The 20,726-nt window shown below is 46.3% G+C and overlaps 1 protein-coding gene across 1 annotated transcript in view; it reads left to right on the plus strand.

Moving 5' to 3' along the window:
- Nucleotides 1–20,373, plus strand: part of LOC139719043 (brefeldin A-inhibited guanine nucleotide-exchange protein 3-like) — a 70,311-nt gene extending 49,938 nt beyond the window's left edge. The window contains exons 16-29 of the mRNA XM_071630487.1: nt 445–610; nt 1,614–1,730; nt 2,171–2,416; nt 3,205–3,454; nt 4,063–4,449; nt 5,333–5,687; nt 6,252–6,431; nt 7,264–7,528; nt 8,108–8,363; nt 9,104–9,348; nt 10,298–10,646; nt 11,150–11,378; nt 16,930–17,060; nt 18,036–20,373. Of these exons, the coding sequence (XP_071486588.1) occupies nt 445–610; nt 1,614–1,730; nt 2,171–2,416; nt 3,205–3,454; nt 4,063–4,449; nt 5,333–5,687; nt 6,252–6,431; nt 7,264–7,528; nt 8,108–8,363; nt 9,104–9,348; nt 10,298–10,646; nt 11,150–11,378; nt 16,930–17,060; nt 18,036–19,587 (4,728 nt within the window). The 3' untranslated portion in view covers nt 19,588–20,373. The remainder of the gene's footprint in view (nt 1–444; nt 611–1,613; nt 1,731–2,170; nt 2,417–3,204; nt 3,455–4,062; nt 4,450–5,332; nt 5,688–6,251; nt 6,432–7,263; nt 7,529–8,107; nt 8,364–9,103; nt 9,349–10,297; nt 10,647–11,149; nt 11,379–16,929; nt 17,061–18,035) is intronic.
- Nucleotides 20,374–20,726: the final 353 nt, after the last annotated feature.

Below are 20,726 nucleotides of genomic sequence, written 5' to 3' on the forward strand. Positions count from 1 at the left end.
GCTGTATTTCCTGTTCCATTATGTGTACATTTATAGATATATACCCTGCTAGTGGCAGAGTACGTTAACAGATGGGTAGATTGACGTCTATAGGTGAACATAATTATACAACATGTAGATTGGTAGATAGATGGATGGATAGATGTATAGATGGATGGATTGATGGATGGATGATAAGATGGATGGACAGACAGACAGGCAGATAGATACATGGATATTCAAACTGTCTTTATTACTGTCACATGTTGAATTGTATGTATTTTTTCTAGCATTTTTGAATAAGTCTTGCTCAGTGACATTGCTGACATGATTTAAGACTTGAGAATAAGTAAACATTGTCACTGAGTTCAAAGCTGAAAATAAAGCAAATAATGGTGATAAAGACTGTGTTCAGTATTTTATTTGAGATTATCATTTGTATGTATTCTCTTTCTATTGGCACAGAAACAATTCATTGACAGTGTGCATTACAGTGGTGTGCTAGTCTACCTCTCAGCCACCTGGCTGGGTGAACTGTACCGAATCATCATCACAAGAAACCTGCTGGGGGAGGGAGGCTACAGGCCAGACCTTTCCTACTGCAATGGGGCACTGGTCTCTATTCTAACAGGTCAGGCACTTCCCTGCTCTCGGATGGTTGTTGTTTGTTGTTGATGTCGTTTCTTGCGCCTATCTACTGCTGTAAGCAGTCTGGCTGGTATGGTAGCATTACTGTATGTTGATTCGTCAGAAATACTAAGGAAACTCAGACAAATTGATGAAAATAATTGTTAAAATCATTCTATTTTTGTGCTCATTCCATATAACACTTTGCAGTGACTGTGTAGAACCTGGTGTTCTTTATTTATCCTCCCCGGATCTCATGCCATGAAAGATGTTTGGAGGATAGCAATTCTTACCAGAATGGCAACTTCTTGTAGCAACAGCCAATCAGGAAGCTGGATTCTTGTCAATACCCTGACACTTAACACTGCAGTGAGAGTTATCATCATAGCAGCTTTCTATGAAATGGAGCTTTGATCTGACCCTGCTGGTAAAAAAAAAAAGAAATAGGGAAATGAAATGCAAAAAAAAAAAAAAAGTGATGATAAGAAAAGAATATTTGATTTGACAGAAACTTTTTTCCTGTCCATTTCCCTTTCTATATGAAGTACCAAGGGAATTAGTCATTCTCTCTATTAAAAACATGAGTCTCTGTGGGCATGTTATTGAAAAGTGAAATTTGTTCATGCAATGTTTTCAAAAGATGTGTGTGGAATAAGTCAGTTTCAGCTACTTTGTTCAACAAGATAAATCTTTTACTCCTTATGAAAAAAAAAGAAGATGTTAACAGTAAATTATGTTCATTGTCTACAATGCAGATGTGTAAGTTTGGTTTTTATCTTTATTTCCTCTTTGCAGTGATAAGAGACGTGGGATCATTGATAGATTAAAGGATGACTTTATCATTATTTCTGTTTCAAACAAAATAATACCAGTTACTAAGCAATATCCTACCCCACCAAAACTTTATAGAAGACCTATGTTAAAGATTTTCTTGGGAATACAGTATGTGGAAGATAATGAGGAAAGAAATTTAATTCCTTCCTATGCTGTGTTTCTCTGAATCCTAGACATGGATGGCCTGGGTAGCCAAGAACTTGGAGGTCAGATGTTGCATGATGCTCCCACCTACAGCCCCGGGATCAAACCCCTCCTTGCCACCAATGCCAATCTCGAAGGTTCCGCAGGTGAGTTTTCTCCCACTTTTGAGTGCCAAACAGCCAGTCCCTTACATGGAAATGTTTTTTTGTTTTCATATTTTCTGCTCTCAGAATTATGATTTGATGATTTTTGAAGATTCACAGTTGTATTGTCAAAATTATTGCCTTTATTTTAATTGTTTTCTTTGTTTTTCTGCAGATTCAAGTTCAATATCGTTAGTTGATAAAAATGAATGTATATGTTTTTGCATTTAAACTCTTCACATTGTCGGTTGAGAATGATAAGGGTGTTAAGTTGCCACTAAAGCCATAGTGTTCAAGGCAATTTGAATGCCCTTATCATTCTCAACCGACGATATGATGATTAACCCATGATGGAGTTATTGATACTGTCCAAATGTAAAATTTATGAAAGAGAAGGTACATGTATGATTTATCTGGGCTGTGTCCATGTGTGTGCCATATAGGTGCTATCTTTGCCCGTCAGCTGCTGACCACATTCTGGAACCGTGTCCTGTCGGTGCTGTCCACCCCACTGTCATCCCGCCACACCATTGGCCAGAGCGGGGGACTGGCCTTTCTGCTGGGAGGCGAGGGGAGTAGCAGCAGCAGCGGTAGTGGCAGCAGCAAAGAGCAGAGCAGCCGGGAGCGAGATGCCATCTGCCTCAGCCTGGATGGACTGCGCAAGGCGGCCGAGCTCAGCTGCACGCTTGGTGAGTCAGCTGTCTTCTGTTCTCACTGTGAATTTGGTCTCTCTCTCTCTCCCTCTCGCTCATTCTCCAAATGCTCCCCCCCCCCCCATTTCCAGAACTCAAATGATTAACTGTAGCTTAACCTGTTGAGGATGGACTGATTTTGCTACAACGCGCATTTCTCATAGACACATGAGCGAGTATAGTTCGGACTAGTCTTCAATGGATTAAAGCGGCAGCTAATTTTCTTGTACTAGTAATGATGATGATAATGCTGATGATGTTTATGATAATGAGAGCAATATGTTATTACCATGACTACTGCCAAACCTACTAAATGTATAGTTATCACTACTACTACTGCGGCTGCTGCTGCTGCTACTACTACTACTTCTACTTCTCCTACTATTTCTTTTAATGATAACAATGACAATAGTGCTGATATTCATCATCACTTCTTATAATCATCATTATTGAAAAATCACTTCTGATGATGACACATGCATGTATATTCTAAAACAACATTTTTTTTTTTTTTGCTCAAAAATAACTAATGAAGGCCAAGGGAGTTATAGTGGACTTATTTACAGATATGTAAAGAGTAATATATTTAATAAGAAGAATATTTGCGTAGAGAGGTGTTTTAATCGTAAAAGGGACTTAACTTCATGGATTCATGTCATCATTTTTTGGCAAAATACCTGAAATACTTTGATCAGTACTGTAGCCATTCAATCAATGCCATTTCTCATCAACTATTAGTCTAAGAGTATCTCATGCCCTACCCGACCCTCTACCTCAATACTCAGGTCTACAGACAAGATGTGCGGCCGTCTTTGCTCAGCTCAGCGAGGTGTCCTGCGCCAGCGACCATCCCGCCTCGGATACCACCACCCAAGAATCCTCCTCCTCCTCCAGAATGGCCAGTCTGAGGAGCAAGCTGGGCAAGGGCCATGGGATGCGGCTGCACGCTGCCCACGTCCTCAGCATGGACGCCCTGCTGTCCATGGGACTGGAGATGGGTAGCCACTCCCCCGACTGCTGGAGCCATGTATTCAGGTAGCCTGGTCCCAGTCATTGTAAACCGTGTAGTGCTGTGCAAAGTCTCATAGCTGTCTTATACTGTGCAAAGTCTCATACTTTCTATCTAGGATCACAACTTCAAAATTCTTGTTGACAGTATGCACAAATAGGGTGCCAGTGATAACAACAAAGTTTTTTTTTTTCTGTTTTTTTTTCTGTTTTTGTATGTCAAGGACAGTTATTTAGATCATATGTTACATATTCAACCTCTTTGTTGGTTGTTTTGATCAAGAAATGTAATATGATTTCTCAGTTTGTGGTGCTTATTCGCAGTGTTTTCACTTCTTTTTTTTATATGCGTGTAAATTTCAGATGTCTTCATTGTAATAACATTCTCTTACCTGCAAGATTCTGCAAGAAAGACACTTGAGGTGACTATATAAGAGCAATAAAGTTACTATAGGTAATGGATAATTAGACAAAGGTTTTCTGGTCATGTGACCTGCTGTGTGAACTGAGCATTAACCAGATTTGAGGCATGGATTGAGTGTGCCAGGTGTATTTGGCAGGACAGGTTGTCAGTTTAATATGTTGGTATGTAATACATCTCTGGCAATGTGTATGGATCTTCTCTTCCAAACCAGGTGCTGTGCCTTTGTTTCCCAGCTAGAACATACCCAGTTCAGCAACACCTCTGCTCAACCCCCAGTCACCACCCTCCCCAAGGTCAGGGAGCCTACAACGGGCATCGCCGAGAACCCAGAGGACGTCGACGACCTGGACCTGCTACCCCCCAACTATTCTGCCTCGTCGTCGTCAGCCACGACCCCATCGGGCCCTCAGGCGCCCCACTCCTCCCAGGGAAGGGGGGATGGGGAGGATGGGGGAGGTGGCGTGGCCATTAACGTTCAAGAGATCATCAAGAAGGAGAAGGAGGAGCTGGGGTTTGAGATCGGCTCCGCCAAGGGAGGGCTCCTCACCGTAGCCAAGGCGGCCAAAGTCGTGTGCGGACTGTCGGCCGGGGTCGACAGGTGAGTGGGATACCAAAGCCAGGCTTCCTTTCTAGTACTTTGTCTGTAATGATGTATCCTTTCCACCCAAGGGTTCCCTCTTCAGTATACACTCTGTCCTTTCAGGGCTTCCTGTATAGAATTTAAGCCTAACAGTGCAAGGTACTTCTTCATACACTGAAATAAGGAGGGATGAGATGGTTTAGTACTGTATACACCATATATTTAGCGAGTCTAATTTTTCAGGAATCAGGGCTTCCGTACAATTTCGCGAGTGGTTAAATTTGTGATCGTGGAGTGCGCAGTACTGAACAGAGAAATGTATGGGTGCACGTCTCACTCATATTGGGATCAGAGTCAATATTTTTGCATTTCTTTAGATTCGCGATAACACCTAACTTGAGAAATTTGCGAAAATAGAAACCTCGCGATATATTTGGAATACAGTACCTGTGTCCACATTCGATGTACTCACCTGGCAGGATTCAAACTCAGCCCAGATGTCCTGAATAGGACCAGAGCCTCATGCAGTACTCCACCTTGTCTTCTATACAGCATCAACCTCTCTTATACTCCATAACTCAAGAATGCTCTACTGATTTCCGACTTCTCCAGGACTCTCATAACAATTTGATTTATTCATTTATTCTTATATCACTTTTCAAAAGAGACACGCTGTCATGATTTCAGGTAAAGTCACTGCTACGTCAAAATAGTTTTGTTATGCAATGTAGTGTGCCACTAGAAATCAGTAGAGATTTCGCTGAATGAAAATGAAAATTGGTTACTGTGTCTAGAGCATAAACTTAAGGAACCCGAGTATCAATGTTGCCTTCAAGTATTAATGTTAACCACAACATCATCATTAAGCTTCTTTCGGGGGGATTTGTTTCATCCCTTACAGAGTATTTGATGATGCTGCGTCCAACCTCAACCTCCAGGCCCTTCTGGGTTTCCTCCGGGAGCTGTGCACCGCCTCCCAAGCCCAGCTCTACCGCTCCCCGCCGCAGCAACCTCATCAGCCGGGCGTGGCAGGGTCAGCCTCCGGTGGTGGTGGTGCCGGACACGCCCACTCTTCCAACCGCAGCATGATCGCCCCCACCTCGCCCAGCAAGTCCCTCCCAACGGTGGGGAGGGCGGAGACCTCTCTCCTCCTCTTCCGGCTGGGGGACGTCATCCTGAGGTGCGTGCGGCACCCCAGCCGGCCCCTCTTCCATCTCATGCAGGCTTGGAGTGTGGTGGCCCCACATCTCATTGAGGTGAGACCTGTGGGAGTGAAAGCAAACTTGGCTGTGTGGAGGCAATATAGAGTACTGTATAAAACATCAATATTTTCGTGTGATTAATTTTTCATCCTGAGTGGCTCAAAAACATATTCACGGGTTCTTGAATTCGTGGTGCGCAATTTTCAACCCACTCAGAATGTATAGTGAAAATTGTTAAGACATTTTCGTGGGTTTTAGAATTTGTGCTGGCCAGGAGTAGTGTGAAATACACAAAAATTAATGTACCGCAAAAAATTTCTTAGTTTACAGTACATATCTAACACAGGTTGAAACAGTGAAGAAGTGGGTTATGGATGAACAAATAATATATAAGCAATGATTTTGAAGGAGAGAATAGAACATAGATGTATTAGCCTTGAAAAGCTCTATTATAGGTTTTGTTTGAATAAAATTTAATCACATATCATTTCAAGTATACAGATAATCAATAAATTTAGCCTACATCTTGCAAACCAGTATTTACATGATTATACCACGTATTGACAAAGTATTGATATTTTCCTCTCTTACTTTTGTCTCCCTTCTCCCTGGGGCCAGGCCGCCTGCCACAGGGACCGGCATGTGTCCAAGCGGGCCATTGCCATCCTCCACGATGTGCTGACGGAGGTGATGATGGCGGGCCAGGAGCTGCCTCACTTCAACTTCCATGAGGCCCTTCTCAAGCCTTTTGAGAGCCTGCTGAGGCTGGAGCTCTGCGATAACGACGTGCAGGACCAGGTAAAGTTCAGCCAGATATTTAACTCTTTTTAAGTGCCATGGTGTAAACCCTCTGTGTGCCACATTATTCTTAGATGGCAACGTAGTCATGCTTTGGGAAACACATTCTGTTTTTCAAATCTACAAACATTACTTTTATAGATTTTTGTTACCCTGGACATGTAATGAGCTATGAAAATTGGAGAGAAAATGTCAAGCTTTGCCGGGATGTAAATTGTATGACAGATCTGTGATTGTTTTACTTGCAAATGACCAGTAGCTACATTATTGTAGGGGCATGACTTTTGCACTCAGAACAGTGACAGAAACTTGGAAATCAGTTTACTTGCAAATCCAGTAGGGAACACCGCATGATAGTCAGTCACCATATAGAATGCAAGCTACGTGTTACAAGAATGGAATCGCGAGAAACTCTTTCATTGTACTTTGGCATTTGGCGATTTATCGATCGGTTTGGGTGGGTTTGTGCGTTTGAGCACAATATGTAAACTTGGCACGCCATCGACTGAGTCATACGTGCGAACATGGCACATAAAGAGTTCATACTATTCTAGCTCACATGACCTTTGATTTGGTTCATGAAATCCTCGGATTTCCTTCTTGTTTGTTGTTGTCTGCATTATTGTAAAAATGTATGTTTAGCGGAAGCAGCATGCAGGGATCTACATATTATGAAGCTACACGCTTGCTTTCCAGGGGGCTAAAATCCTTGTCATTTGTGCACATTACTCTTTAATGTGGCATATGAAATTTTGATAATATATGAAAACGTTAAACACCCTAAAGAGCTAAGCCCTGTGAAGTAGTTGATTGTGGAATTTCATGTTCTCAGGTTGTGTCTTCAATATGCGAGTTGGTGGAAGGCTCGTTCTCGAACATCAAGTCCGGATGGCGGCCACTGTTTGGCGCACTGCGTGCCGTCCGCATGCAGCCCCACCAGCGGACGGAGTCGGACGAGTCACCGGACCGCTCGGAGCACCCTCTGGCGCCAGTGTGCAACGTGTTCGAGGCGTTCCTGAACACCGACAACGTGACGGTGTTTGCCAACGCCGCCATCGACTGCATCTTGTGCCTGCTCAAGTTTGTCCGGGGAGGAAGTAAGTTCGTCCACCCTGACCATTCACTCTTATCAGACATGCCATTAACCTTATACAAACCCAGGCACTTGACTGTAACTTGCCGAGCAGTTTCATCAGTTCTCATGTAACCCCTTACGTGCCCGGGCATTTCGCTATAACTTGCCAAGCATTTTCATGAATAGAATGGCTGATGTTTAACCCTGTATGTGCTTTAGTACATGTCTATAACTTGCCAGGTGTTTGCGTCAATGGTCGTTTAACCCTCTAAGTGTCAAGGCACATGGCTGTAACTGTGCCGAGATTTTTCATCAGCATTCAATAATCCCTGTAACCCGTTCAGGACGAGTTCTGAGTATACTCGGGGCAAGTGTTTATGGAAATGCGTGTTGTAGCAAAATCAAACTGTCCTCAACGGGTTAAACATGATCTGGATGTATAGTTAGTAATCCCACTCAGTTGTAGCATTGTGCCTCAATGTGCCTCCTTAAGTCCATGGATTAACTTAACCCAACAAATAGAATTTTGTTCCAGCTACTAATGTATTGTACAGATTTTTATTCATCTATTTTTTGCTTATGTTATACATTATGATCAAAGGTAATGCAAGTATGTCCGAAGAGGGCAGTGAGTCTGAGGATCTCCCTGGGAGCAAGCCCACGTCGCCAAGGCAACGACCTCCCATGACCTACGGCGTCTTCGACCTCTGCTTCCCCGCCCTCAACTACCTCCACCGCTGCCACAAGATCCTGGCCTCCATTCACCAGATGCCCTCCTGCCCAATCTTCAGGGGCTCCCAGTCCATCAGGCTCGGTGCCCGGGATAGCTTCCCAGTGGGCGAACTGTCCCCTCAGAGGTTAGGCATGCACTGTGAAAGTGCCATCATTGATTATCCTCCGATTTGGTCAAGAGTGCAGCAAGTGGAAAGATGATGATGATGATGGTGGTGGTGCAGGGGATGATAGTGATGGTAATTATGACAGTGATGGTGATAAAAATGTTGATGATGTTGATGGTAATAAAGATGATAATGGTGGTGACAATAATGATGATGATGGTGGTGATGATAGTGGTGATGGTGGTGATGATGGTGATGATGATGGTGGTGATATTTGAAGATGATGGTGACTGTGATGGCGATGGTGGTGGCAATGTTGGTGATGGTGATGATGATGGTGGTGGTGGTGGTGATGGTGATGATGGTGGTGACTGTAATGGTGATGGTGGTGATGATAGTGGTGAAGGTGATGGTGATGATGATGATGATGGTGACTGTGATGGTGATGGCGGTGATGATGTTGGTGATGATGATGGCGATGGTGGTGGTGATGGTGAAATTATTAATCATGGAAATCAATGAGTTGTTTCACTTTGATAGAAATATAGAGAAAACCACTCTGGTAAATTTCTGGGGTAATTTTCTCCTTCTGTGAATTGCTTCGTGCGAAGAACAAGCTACTATTGCTGGTATTTCGTTTGTAGCAAAAACATGCAGTGCCTACATTGTACAATGCTAAATTACTATATTGTATAAATTGAGTGTTATGTATGTAACAGTTCATTTATGTTTTTGATGTGTTTTCATTTCTCCCTCAGATCATTTCCTCTGCCTACAAGCCCAACATCCCCAAAGCCTTCCGGCCTCGCGTTTCTCGGCATCAGCGAGGAGCTCTTTGAACCCATCGCCATGGATTCCGTGGATGACCACACTGGCATCATCCGGGTGTGGTTCCTGCTTCTGGAAGGGCTGACAGGGGCTGTGGCCCTGTGCCCCCGCCGATACCAGCCCCCAACCCTGGAACTTCTCTTTGAGCTCCTACGCTCCATGTCAGTCAACCCTGGTTGGTATCATTCACAGGAGTGGTAATGTTGCTATTGCAACATACTAACATCTTTTTTTATTTCCTTTTTTGTTTCCTCTTCCCATTGCTTTACACACTCGTAAAAATTTTCCTTTACGTACACTTTGGAGAGAAGAAGAACATCATTTTGTATCTTTTGTGTCTTTTGTGTCTTTTGTACCCTCAAAAAAAAAAAGTAACTAGAAAAGCACTCTGAGAGCGCAGACCTCCACCAAGCAGTTACTTTCCACCGATGATCTTGCTCTTCCCAAAGAGATTTTTTTCTCCTCTCTACCAATGGGAAAAAGCTCTTTAGGCTCTTCCATAGAGATTAGTGATTTCCACCCATAGGTCTATACATGCTGAAATTCCCATTATAGAAGCCTTTGTTACGTCATAAACCCTCAGCTGCACAGTGCGCCTCGGCCTAGCAGAAACTAGAGCATACACCAAAGACGCTACTATCTTTGGAACGCACCTTAGTGCGCGCATGCAAACCTCAAATACGCGCAGCCTGAACTCCCAAGTTCATTGACCCTACCTGCCAAAATATCAAGAATCTTTCATAAATTCCCCCAAAATTATCGGATCACTACCAAAAGTGAATCGTTTCTTATTTGTGTCATTCTAAACCTTTCCTGCAAGTTTCATCCCAATCCGTTAACTACTTTTTGAGTTATTTTGCACACGAACGAACGAACGAACAAACAAACAAACAAACCAACGGTAACGAAAACATAACCTCCTCCCTTGGCGGAGGTAATAATTGTCAGCTTGATGTGTTTTGAATTCATACTGGAAACTTTTTGAATAGAATCAGTAGTGCATTGCACTGAAGATATTTAAAATTTCACCAAGCCTTTACTTTGTCATGAACTGACATCCTGATATCCTGCATAATGTTCATTACTAAGTGATAAAAGGTGTGGCTGTTCCTCTCTTTTCACAGGTCCATTGTTTGGGGTCTACGCTGTCACAGAACTCCTCCTTCCCATGATGCACTGCTGGGTGCGGCGCAACCGCCACGTCCACTCCACGTGGGACGCCACCACGGCAAACTTCAAGCAGGCGTGTGGTCTGGCCACCGACCTCGTGGTGGAGCACCTGACCGGCAGAGATCAGGAAGACAGTGCGGACGGTGGCCACGGGCCCCAGGGGTCACCGGGGCCCAATGGAGACGGTCAAGGCCGGTCCACACGGGGGCTGTGCCTCATGCTGAAGCAGCTGCTGGACATTCTAGTGGAGTGTATCGGTCAGGCAAATGAGTCGGTGGCTAGACTAGGCTGCTCCTGTATCAGGTGAGCTCCTGGATGGTAAAAGTCAAGGGCAAAGGTCCCTAAAAACTTGTCTAAAATAATGTCCCTTTCCAGCAATTTCTTCAGCCAGGAATTTTCCATGAAAATGTAATTGAGTACAGAAGGACAGTAGTGTAAATTTGTCTTTCATGCATTCTTGTATATATGTCCCCAGCCCCTCCCAAATAGTGCATGTTATGTTGCTATATGTGTGTAGTCCATATTAGTGTCTGCTTACCTTTCATATTTGTCATTTTGCCTCGGTCAAAGTTGGCTGGGATTATAAGCTCAGGCCCCTGTCAATCAGTTGTATTCAAATTGAATTACAAATTAAATCTTGTAGTCAATGGTCATGATAGATAAACTTCATCTGCACGTAATGACGGACCATACTTTTGAATAGAGTTATTATCTGAGAATGTGGTGGCATTCCTGTAGAAAGCAAACAGCAGTTAGTTTGCCCCTAGATTATTTTGTGATGGCGATCTCTTCTTTTACCCATGCAGACATCTCCTGCTTAGTGCCGGGCCGAGTTTCTCCCATGACATGTGGACGGTAGCTTGCAACGGGATGCAGCGAGCCGTGGCCACCAGCCTCCGCAGCGTGCGCCAGCTCATGTCCTGCTTCCAGCCGGGCTCCGACGATTTCATGGGAGACGTCTGCCCGGTTAAGGTGGCAGCCCGCCGGGATGTCACTGACATCGAGTACATCCGGCTGCAGCAGCTGGCGCAGCAGGTGAGAAAAAGGCTCAGCTGCAATTTGATTTCAATGATTCCTTGTGTAATACAGTGAAGGTTCTTGAAGTGAGGCAACAACTCTAAGTTCGTCTTTACCAAGGAGGTTGTGTTTGTCAGCATTGGTTTGTCTGTCTGTCTGTCTGTCTGTTTATAACAAAGTCCTCGGTACTGGCAGTTTTCTTTTGTTATCAAAATTTTGTCATAGCTGAACAATAAAGTACATAAAGATATACAGATGATGATTTTGGGACCTGAATTTTTACTTCGTCGTAGCGAGAATTTCCGAAAACCATGTTCGTTATAATGGAAGTACACCTTATCTTATTCTTTCTGAGTTCTATCTGAGCTCATGTGTACTTTTTTTTTCTATATTGATGCATTTGAATGTGTGTTACTCATTAAAGAAAAAAAAATGTATATATATTATTTTGGAGGGAGAAGAAGCTTGTTTTTCCCTCAAGATACATGCTTCATATAGCACCATATTTTCTTAATTTCCTGTTTGGGTCATATTGTTCTTGATTGTGGAACACGTCATGTGCACATGCAGTATACATAATGAGATAATAAACGGAAGGATGTTAACTCCGCAAATGCCATGGGTTGTCAGCAGCACACCAGGGATCACCAGTGTTTCGGCCATTTAAGTGCTGTACACCTCCCCCTGGCTGGCCGGTGCTGCGTTAGGATCCCCTTGACAGCACCCCCATGGCATTTCAAAGAAGAACAAAAACAAAACAAAACAAAACAAAGCAAAACATCACAAAACAAGACAAAAAAAAAGGAAAACGCTTGGCATCAATCACCTCTCCTCACTCCAGACACACTCTCTCTACACCCCCCTATTCCCACCACCCCCCAGGCCTTCCCTACTATCCATGCAGATCCTGTCTCTGCTGCCCCACAAATTCTCCTGATCCACCTTTCCCCGTCCCTACCACCTATTCCCATCCCTCTGACCCACCTCCTTACCGATCGTCCAGCATATCCCCTGCACCCCACCTCCACAGTATGCACCTCCGTTCTCCACCCCCTTTTCTCACACTCCTCCCTCAACTCAGCATACCTATCCAGTTTTCTTTCCCTTGCCTCATCCATCCTTGTCTCCCATGGCACAGTTAGCTCCACCATTGCTAACCTGTGCACAGACCTAGCCACCAGCACCATGTCCGGCCGAAGGGCAGTTACTACCACCTCCTCTGGCACTGTACGGTTTCCCTCATCCACCCGCACCTCCCAATCATCCCCCGCTGCTAAGATCCCCCCACCATCATCCCTCTGACCCTTGCTTCTCACACTACATCTCACTCCCTCCTTCACAAACCGGATTCCCCTCACCCTGGGAGGCCCATTCTTCTTCCTTGCCTCCACTGCTACCCTCGCCACCTCCGCCATCTCCTTCAACACCTGGTTATGCCTCCATGTATAGGCCTGTAATAGACCTCCACATGCTGACAAAATGTGCTCTAGTGAGCCCTTCGCCTTGTTGCAAACCCTGCATCCACCATCCTCCACAATGCCCCATCTCTGAAGATTTACTGGAGATGGCAAAACATCAAAGGTGGAACTGATCATGAAGCGCACAGCTCCAGAGGACATTGACCAAAGGTCATTCCATGACACCTTCCTCTTCTCCACCCCTACCCATCGAGTCCATGCTCCCTGCACTCCCTGCTGTACAGCCTTGGCAAAGCGATACTCCTCCTCCTTCTCCTTAACCGCCTCCACCACCAACTCCCTCCTACCCTTCCTACCTTGCTTGCTGTACCATCTAACACCCTGATGAAACCCGACCCCTTTCCGACCCACCTGAACCGCACCCTGCATCTCCTTCCACTTTGCCATTGCCACTGCCTCGTCTGTAGCCTCCTCCGCCCTCCACTTCCTCCCTGCGGATCGGTGGCCTAACTCCTGCTATTGCCTGGTCCTTTGACTCCCTCATCATCATCACTAGCCTAACCTTGCCAGCTTTAAACTCCTCCACCACTGACGTCATAGGCAATTGCAACCTGCCTGATTTGCAAAAGAATGCCAGATCTGTAAGCATTCTTGGAACGCCTAACCACTTCCGGTAGTACGAGTTCATCTTCTGCTGCATCCTCTCAACCCTGGACACTGCCACCTCGTACACCTGCAGTTGCCACATGATCCGTGGTAGCAAGCCAAACTGGCAGCACCACACCTTCGCATTCCCAGGGATGAGTGTCCTGTCCACCCTCTTCAACCACTCCACCACTTTCTCATAGATCTGAACTCCTCGGTGCCTGTCATTCAACTTGCCCTCATACCACCGCCCAAGGCTCTTTCCACCCTGCTCAGTGACCTGAGGGATATCTTCTCCCCCAATCTGAAATCTCCTTGCGACCACCTTCCCCTTCCGCACTGACACTGACCGGCTCTTCTTGGCCTTGAACTTCATCCGTGTCCAGGCCACCAACTCCTCTAACCTATGGAGGCCATCTTTGACCTGGGTCTCGTTGCCAGACACAATTGTGAGATCATCCATGAAAGCCCTAATCGAAGGCACAACCACATCCGCAGCCAGCATCAACCCTTCGATTCTCGGGGCCACACACCGGGTTAACACTTCCATCCCAAGGACAAACAGCAGCGGCGAGACTGGACACCCCATGGGGATGCCAATTTCTAGCGCTTGCCATTCTGTTGTGGAAGTCTGGGTCGTGAATCTCATCCTGAACTGGCTGTAGTAGCTCTGCACCATCTCGCGGATCACCCTAGGGACCCAGAAAAACTCAAGAGCAAAGCTGAGATACCTGTGAGGAACTGATCCATATGCATTTGCAAGATCCAACCAGATGACATCCACATCCTCCTTCTCACGTTTGCACCTCTGGATTGACTCCCAAATCATCTGGACATGCTCCGTGCACCCAGGGAAACCCGGGATCCCTGCCTTCTGTATAGAGGTGTCCACAAACTTGTTCGTCATGACAAATTCTGACAACCGCCTCGCTAAGACACTAAAGAGGATCTTACCATCCACGTTGAGAAGCGAAATTGGCCTAAACTGGCCAATGCCTTTGGCATCCCTCTCCTTTGGGATATATACCCCTTCTGCCACACACCAGCTGACTGGAACAATCCGCTCCCGCCATAGCACCCTTAGGATCCGCCCACAGCACCCTTCGGACACGAGGACAGTACTTGAACAGCTTGTAGGACAAGCCATTCTGCCCAGCTGCACTACCAGCTCGGGCCTTTTTAACCACAGCTTCAACCTCCCACAACTTCAACTCACTCAAGTCAAAGCTGACCTCTGGCTCTTGTGGCCTCAATAGCCCTGCCACCCCAGTAAAAGGCTCCTCTCTCCTCCCATCACAGTATGTGGCCTTCAGATGCCTCTCGAGCTCTTCCTTCGACACCTCTAAACTTCCTGAAACCCCTTCCTCAAACAACCTCTTTGTGAACCTGTGCGGATTCTTATAGAACTCCCTCCTCTCCCTCCTCCTCCTCCTCCGCTTCCTACACTGATATTCAGCCCTCCTAACATCCGCATACCTCTTCTTCAGGTCCTCATACAAACCCTTCAGACTGGCCCTTTCTCCGTCTGCCTGCCTCCACCTACGCCGCAAGCTCTTCTTCTCCGCCCTCAATTGGGCCATCAACCGCTGTCTCCTCGACCCTGACTTTCCAGAATCCCCCTCCACATTCCCCCCACCTCCACTACCCACAGGCTTTATCCCAAACTCTTCTGCACAAGCCCCATAACACAACCCCTCAAACATACGCATCCTCTTTTCAACACTCCCAGCCAATTCCACTTTCAAAACTCCCGCAAGGTTGATGTCAAAAAGCTCCCACTTGTCACTTCTCGCCGGTGGCCATGCAATCGGCTCCTTCCGCTCAAACACAGCATGTAGAGCATGCTGAGGGTCTCCGGCTCTGTGGTTTGAAACCTGACTGGGACCTCCCACTGTCTCACCCAGCTCAGTGCTGGTGCAGTCATGCCCTACTGCCACTCTTCCACAGCTCGTTCTTGCTCTGTGAACTGCCACACCTCTCTTACCCTTGAACCTCCTCCCGCATCCCGCACACACACCCTCTTGATCTTTGTTCATTGTCGTGAGTCAAAGTACCCGCCCTTTCAGAATCCAGTATGGATTCTTATTCAGCACGACTCAATGCGAAAAAGCGGATGAGGCGGGTGAGTAGCCTTTCAGTCAAGTGGGCACACACTCACCAATAGGGGTGAAAACCCCTCCCACTGTCACCCCTCAGCCCTGGCGCACAGCCCTATGCCGCAAATGGGCCACACTTAAAACCGGTAACTCTGAGGGGCCGGTTATTTGCTTGCCATAGCCATCAGGGTAGCCTTCCCTGATGCCCCACCTATCCGGGGTGTCACTGCTCTATTCGCAGTCGTCACCTGGCCTCTCCCAAGCGTCTCAAAAGCAAGATAATAAACGGAAGGATGTTAACTCCGCAAATGCCATGGGTCGTCAGCAGCACACCAGGGATCACCAGTGTTTCGGCCATTTAAGTGCTGTACACCTCCCCCTGGCTGGCCGGTGCTGCGTTAGGATCCCATTGACATGGCACCCCCATGGCATTTCAAAGAAGAACAAAAAAAAAAAAAAGGAAAACGCTTGGCATCAATCACCTCTCCTCACTCCAGACACACTCTCTCTACACCCCCCCCCCCTAGTCCCACCACCCCCCCAGGCCTTCCCTACTATCCATGCAGATCCTGTCTCTGCTGCCCCACAAATTCTCCTGATCCACCTTTCCCCGTCCCTACCACCTATTCCCATCCCTCTGACCCACCTCCTTACCGATCGTCCAGCATATCCCCTGCACCCCACCTCCACAGTATGCACCTCCGCTCTCCACCCCCTTTTCTCACACTCCTCCCTCAACTCAGCATACCTATCCAGCTTTCTTTCCCTTGCCTCATCCATCCTTGTCTCCCATGGCACAGTCAGCTCCACCATTGCTAACCTGTGCACAGACCTAGCCACCAGCACCATGTCCGGCCGAAGGGCAGTTACTACCACCTCCTCTGGCACTGTACGGTTTCCCTCATCCACCCGCACCTCCCAATCATCCCCCGCGCTGCTAAGATCCCCCCACCATCATCCCTCTGACCCTTGCTTCTCACACTGCATCTCACTCCCTCCTTCACAAACCGGATTCCCCTCACCCTAGGAGGCCCATTCTTCTTCCTTGCCTCCACTGCCACCCTCGCCACCTCCGCCATCTCCTTCAACACCTGGTTATGCCTCCATGTATAGGCCTGTAATATACCTCCACATGCTGACAAAATGTGCTCTAGTGAGCCCTTCGCCTTGTTGCAAACCCTGCATCCACCATCCTCCACAATGCCCCATCTCTGAAGATTTACTGGAGATGGCAAAACATCAAAGGTGGAACTGATCATGAAGCGCACAGCTATGTACTATGTACTATGTAAACTTGTAATGCTCATGCTCCAAGTGGACCAAGAAAAATTTGCTCTGTCCATAACCTTACTTGCACGCTGCACATCTTTCCATGCAGTAAATTTCAGGAACTTTTTGTATGTGTTAAAGGTGTTCCTGCTAGACACCCAGAGGATGGCCACAGTCGACGTTGCCGTGGGAGATGAGCCAAGGTCGTACATCTTCATTATCTACCCACCGGAAGTTGACCTCACCACCAACATCGACCAGATCAAGTCCAGGTACGGGCCATGATGAGTTTAAGAACTCTCTTTTCATCATAGTTGTAACTTTTTGTATAGTAATACCGTTACAATTTGATTACATCTCTGGACGTTTTGTCAATGTTAGAAAGCAAGGGCAGATATAAAAAACCAATAATGTCTTTAAGGGGGATAATATTTGTAAATAAAATACAATTTTTCATTTCTTATTCATCATAACATACTAGGGTGGTGAAATATCATTGCCATAAGATTCACACCCTAGTTATAATTTCATCTTAATCCCCATACTCAAAGCCTGAAAAACAATTATATTTTTCCAAACTTTTCCTCTTATTTTGCTGGGGATGTACATGCATGTGATCAGTAAATGCCAAGCATTGTTAGTCTATCTCAGCATTGATTTATTGGATTTGATGTCTACAAATGTGGTAATTATTGAGGGACTTATTGACATGTCACACTTCACAAACACTTGACCATCATTCCGAACATCTCAGCTGATAAATTGTAATTCATGATCAAATTCCTGTTGAATACTCTGCACTTTTGAAAGCAAGGAGCTTCTTCACACAAGAGTTTAGATAGTTAAAGGCATTATTTACCATTTGCAGATGAAACAAATACCCAGCATTAGTGCTTCAAAATAGTTCTAAAATGTGAGTTAGGGATGGAACAATAAATGTAAAAATGTTCATCAGTATAATCAATGTTAAGTTTTGTTAAATATGCAAAATGTGAACAATAGTTATAATAAAGTTGTTTCTAGAATAAAGCGTCTACATGGTTTATTGAGAAAAATAATGATATCTCCTTATACAATGTATTATAGGCTTTATTGCAATTTTTTTTTTTTGTGGTAGGATGTTTTGTGATACAACTGACCGTCACATACGCATCAAATGTGATAACTTAAACATATTTGCAATCACTGCTCCCAGTGGTAAACAATACCTTTAATGTGTTTTTTTTTCTTGTGTTGTTTTGTTTTAGAGTATCATTCAGGAGCATTGTGCTGGGGCTGTTAGCCCACCAGCTGCTGGTCCAAACCTTGGGCACCATCCTCCTCCATGGCTCCGAGATGCAGGTGAGCAGTGAGCACACGATGGTCACCACCACCAGCCTTCTCTCGCAGTCGGGCGCGGCCGAGACCGGGTCAGGGGACCACGCCCCTCCCTTCGACTCGGCCCTCCCCGGACTCCTGGCCTACCTCTCACCCCGCAACCTCTCCCTGCTGCTGGAGTGCTTCGTGCAGTCCTACCAGATCGCCTGTGAGTTCAACAGCCGCCCCGGCCTCAAGTTCCTGCTACAGAAGGTGTCCAAGTTTGAGGTGGCAGCCAACCTCTACTGGCAGGGGGCGATGAGCTTCACCTTCTACCTACACACTCTCCTTGAGCTCTGCCACCACACGCCGCATGAGAAGATGGAGGCGTCCCACATCAAAGGCATCGTCAGGGAGCTGTGCCAGGGCCAGGATGTGGGCGACGAAACGACTTGTGGGCGGTCGGACTCTCAGGGGGATGTGACCTCTCGTGGGCGGTCCGGCACTCTTGAGAGCCAGAACAGCCGATCCTCTATTGACAGCGTCAGCAGCGTAGACAATCTGCACCTCAAGTGTGAGCTGACCTTTCACCCCAGAGACCAATCAGACCTTGACTGGCTGATCAAGCGCCTCCATGGCATATGCAACGATGTGTGTGCGACCTTCATTCAGCTGCACATGGACCCAAATTTGGGCAAGGCAGAGCCCAGCCTCTCCTCAGACATGGCCCTCTTCTTTCTCGTGTCGCCGACCTCACCAGAGACCCCACGCAACAGGATGTTCACCTTTGAACTCCACAGTGACCCCATGTCAGACGGTGACCCCAACGAGGAGGACGTGGAGGGAGAAGACATCGAGCAGGAGCTGAACGGCGAGCCGAGGTCGAGCAAGGTTCACAGTAGTCTTCCAAAAGCCAAGGGCTTCAAGTTTGCCTCCCACTGGACTCCCAACGTCGGTCTCGGGGCAGGGGTCAACGGGGAGGTCAGAGAGCAAGAGGTCAACGTGATTGAGCAGCGGCAAAGCGGGAAACTGAGGCAGCAGCAGCCCGGGGAGGGTGGAGGAAGCAGTGAGGATGGCCAGCTCTACACGGTGGCCACCAAGAAGGCCATCAAGAGCCTCATGCAGGAGTACAAGCGGCGGAAGCTGCACCACTCCCGCTCCGTCTTCGTCAAGAAGCCCACCTTCAAGGAACAGAAGTACACGCGGGCCCGCAGCCGGGATGCGGCACTGACGCCGGCGGAGCGCCAGCGCCGCAAGCAGATCCAGGAGGAGCAGCAGTCATCCATCGTGCGGGACAGCGAGGCCCAGATGGGCACCTGGGCCAACATGCTGGGCACCATGCTGCGCCTGCTGCAGCTGCTTCCGGAGGAGCAGTTTGTAGCCTTCCTGCCAGCTGTCTTCCCCTGCATCAACCAGCTGGTCTGCCACGTCACCAGTGACCAGGTCCGACAGGGGGTCATGGAGTTCATGGACCGGGTGGCCCATATCCATGGCATCGTCTGACTCCCAGGACCCCGCCTCCTTCTCCCTCTGATGGCCTAAGAAGTATTTATCTTCAAATGTTTGCAAAGAACCACATGTACGTAAGGTATTATTATACCATTTATCATTACTGTGTATGATCAATGTCTGAAATTTCACACCAAGTGGTTTCCACTAGGCCACTGGCATCTGATGTGTGCTCAATGCTTGATGCTATCACACAAAATTTGTACCCACTTTTACAGAGTTTAAGAGATTTCCTTTGTTAACAGCTCTGTTAGAGAGCCAGTAGTCATTGTTTTCCGTCAGTGTCTCTATGGCTGTGTGAAGTGGGCATTTTAGTGGTCACTTCCCAGGCAAAGCTGCCATGCCTGCCAAGATTGAGTCATTGATTGACAATACATAAATATCTATTCCCAGGATAAGTGTATTCCAACAAACTTTCAGTGTCAGGATATCTGCAATGAACAACAACAACAATGAAGAGTCTTATTTCTCTGAACCACTCTCCCCTTTTGAGGGTACTCGCTTTTCTGTATGTATAAGACAGCATATCAGTGTGTAGTCGACAAATGGTGTATTCCATCGCTTTTAATAATTTCACCTTTAAACACAGACTGGCGCCATCTCTTGCTTGTGTATTGATTTGTAATAAAGGAAAATCCATTTCATTTGTGGCATTCATCTGAACTTGTTATTGATGAAATGTAGTGCAAAAAGAATTAGTTTTAAACCATAGATGACATTAGATTTGTGCAATATTGAAGTATAGCTGCAAGTGTGTATAAGCAGATGATTTTATTTCACAGCTAGCAATGTGCAGTTTACTTGAGCAAAATGCTTTGCTGCTGCAGGGTGTTGTTTTTTTTTTCTTTCTTTCTTTAAGATGAGAAATTTCCTCAACGATAAAGTTATATGAAATGAAAACATTGAAGCCAATGGAACAGCTCAGTGGATATTTGAGCAGGTGAGACAAATGAAAAGAAAAGATTGTGTTTGATTGTACCAAGACTATAAAATATAACATACATGTCTGCATCTCTAAGTATTTACCAAGGAATTGTGTAGGTGATCTCACAGGCATAATACTCAGTACCAGTAATTGCTTTGTACTTAAGACCTAAATAGATTGTCACAAATCTCACAAATTCTGAAAAGAG

The sequence above is a fragment of the Diadema antillarum genome, unplaced genomic scaffold, assembly GCF_040938485.1.
Source record: "Diadema antillarum isolate AM-2024a unplaced genomic scaffold, OU_Dant_1.0 scf00000103, whole genome shotgun sequence".
In the NCBI taxonomy this organism is placed as follows: Eukaryota; Metazoa; Echinodermata; class Echinoidea; order Diadematoida; family Diadematidae; genus Diadema; species Diadema antillarum.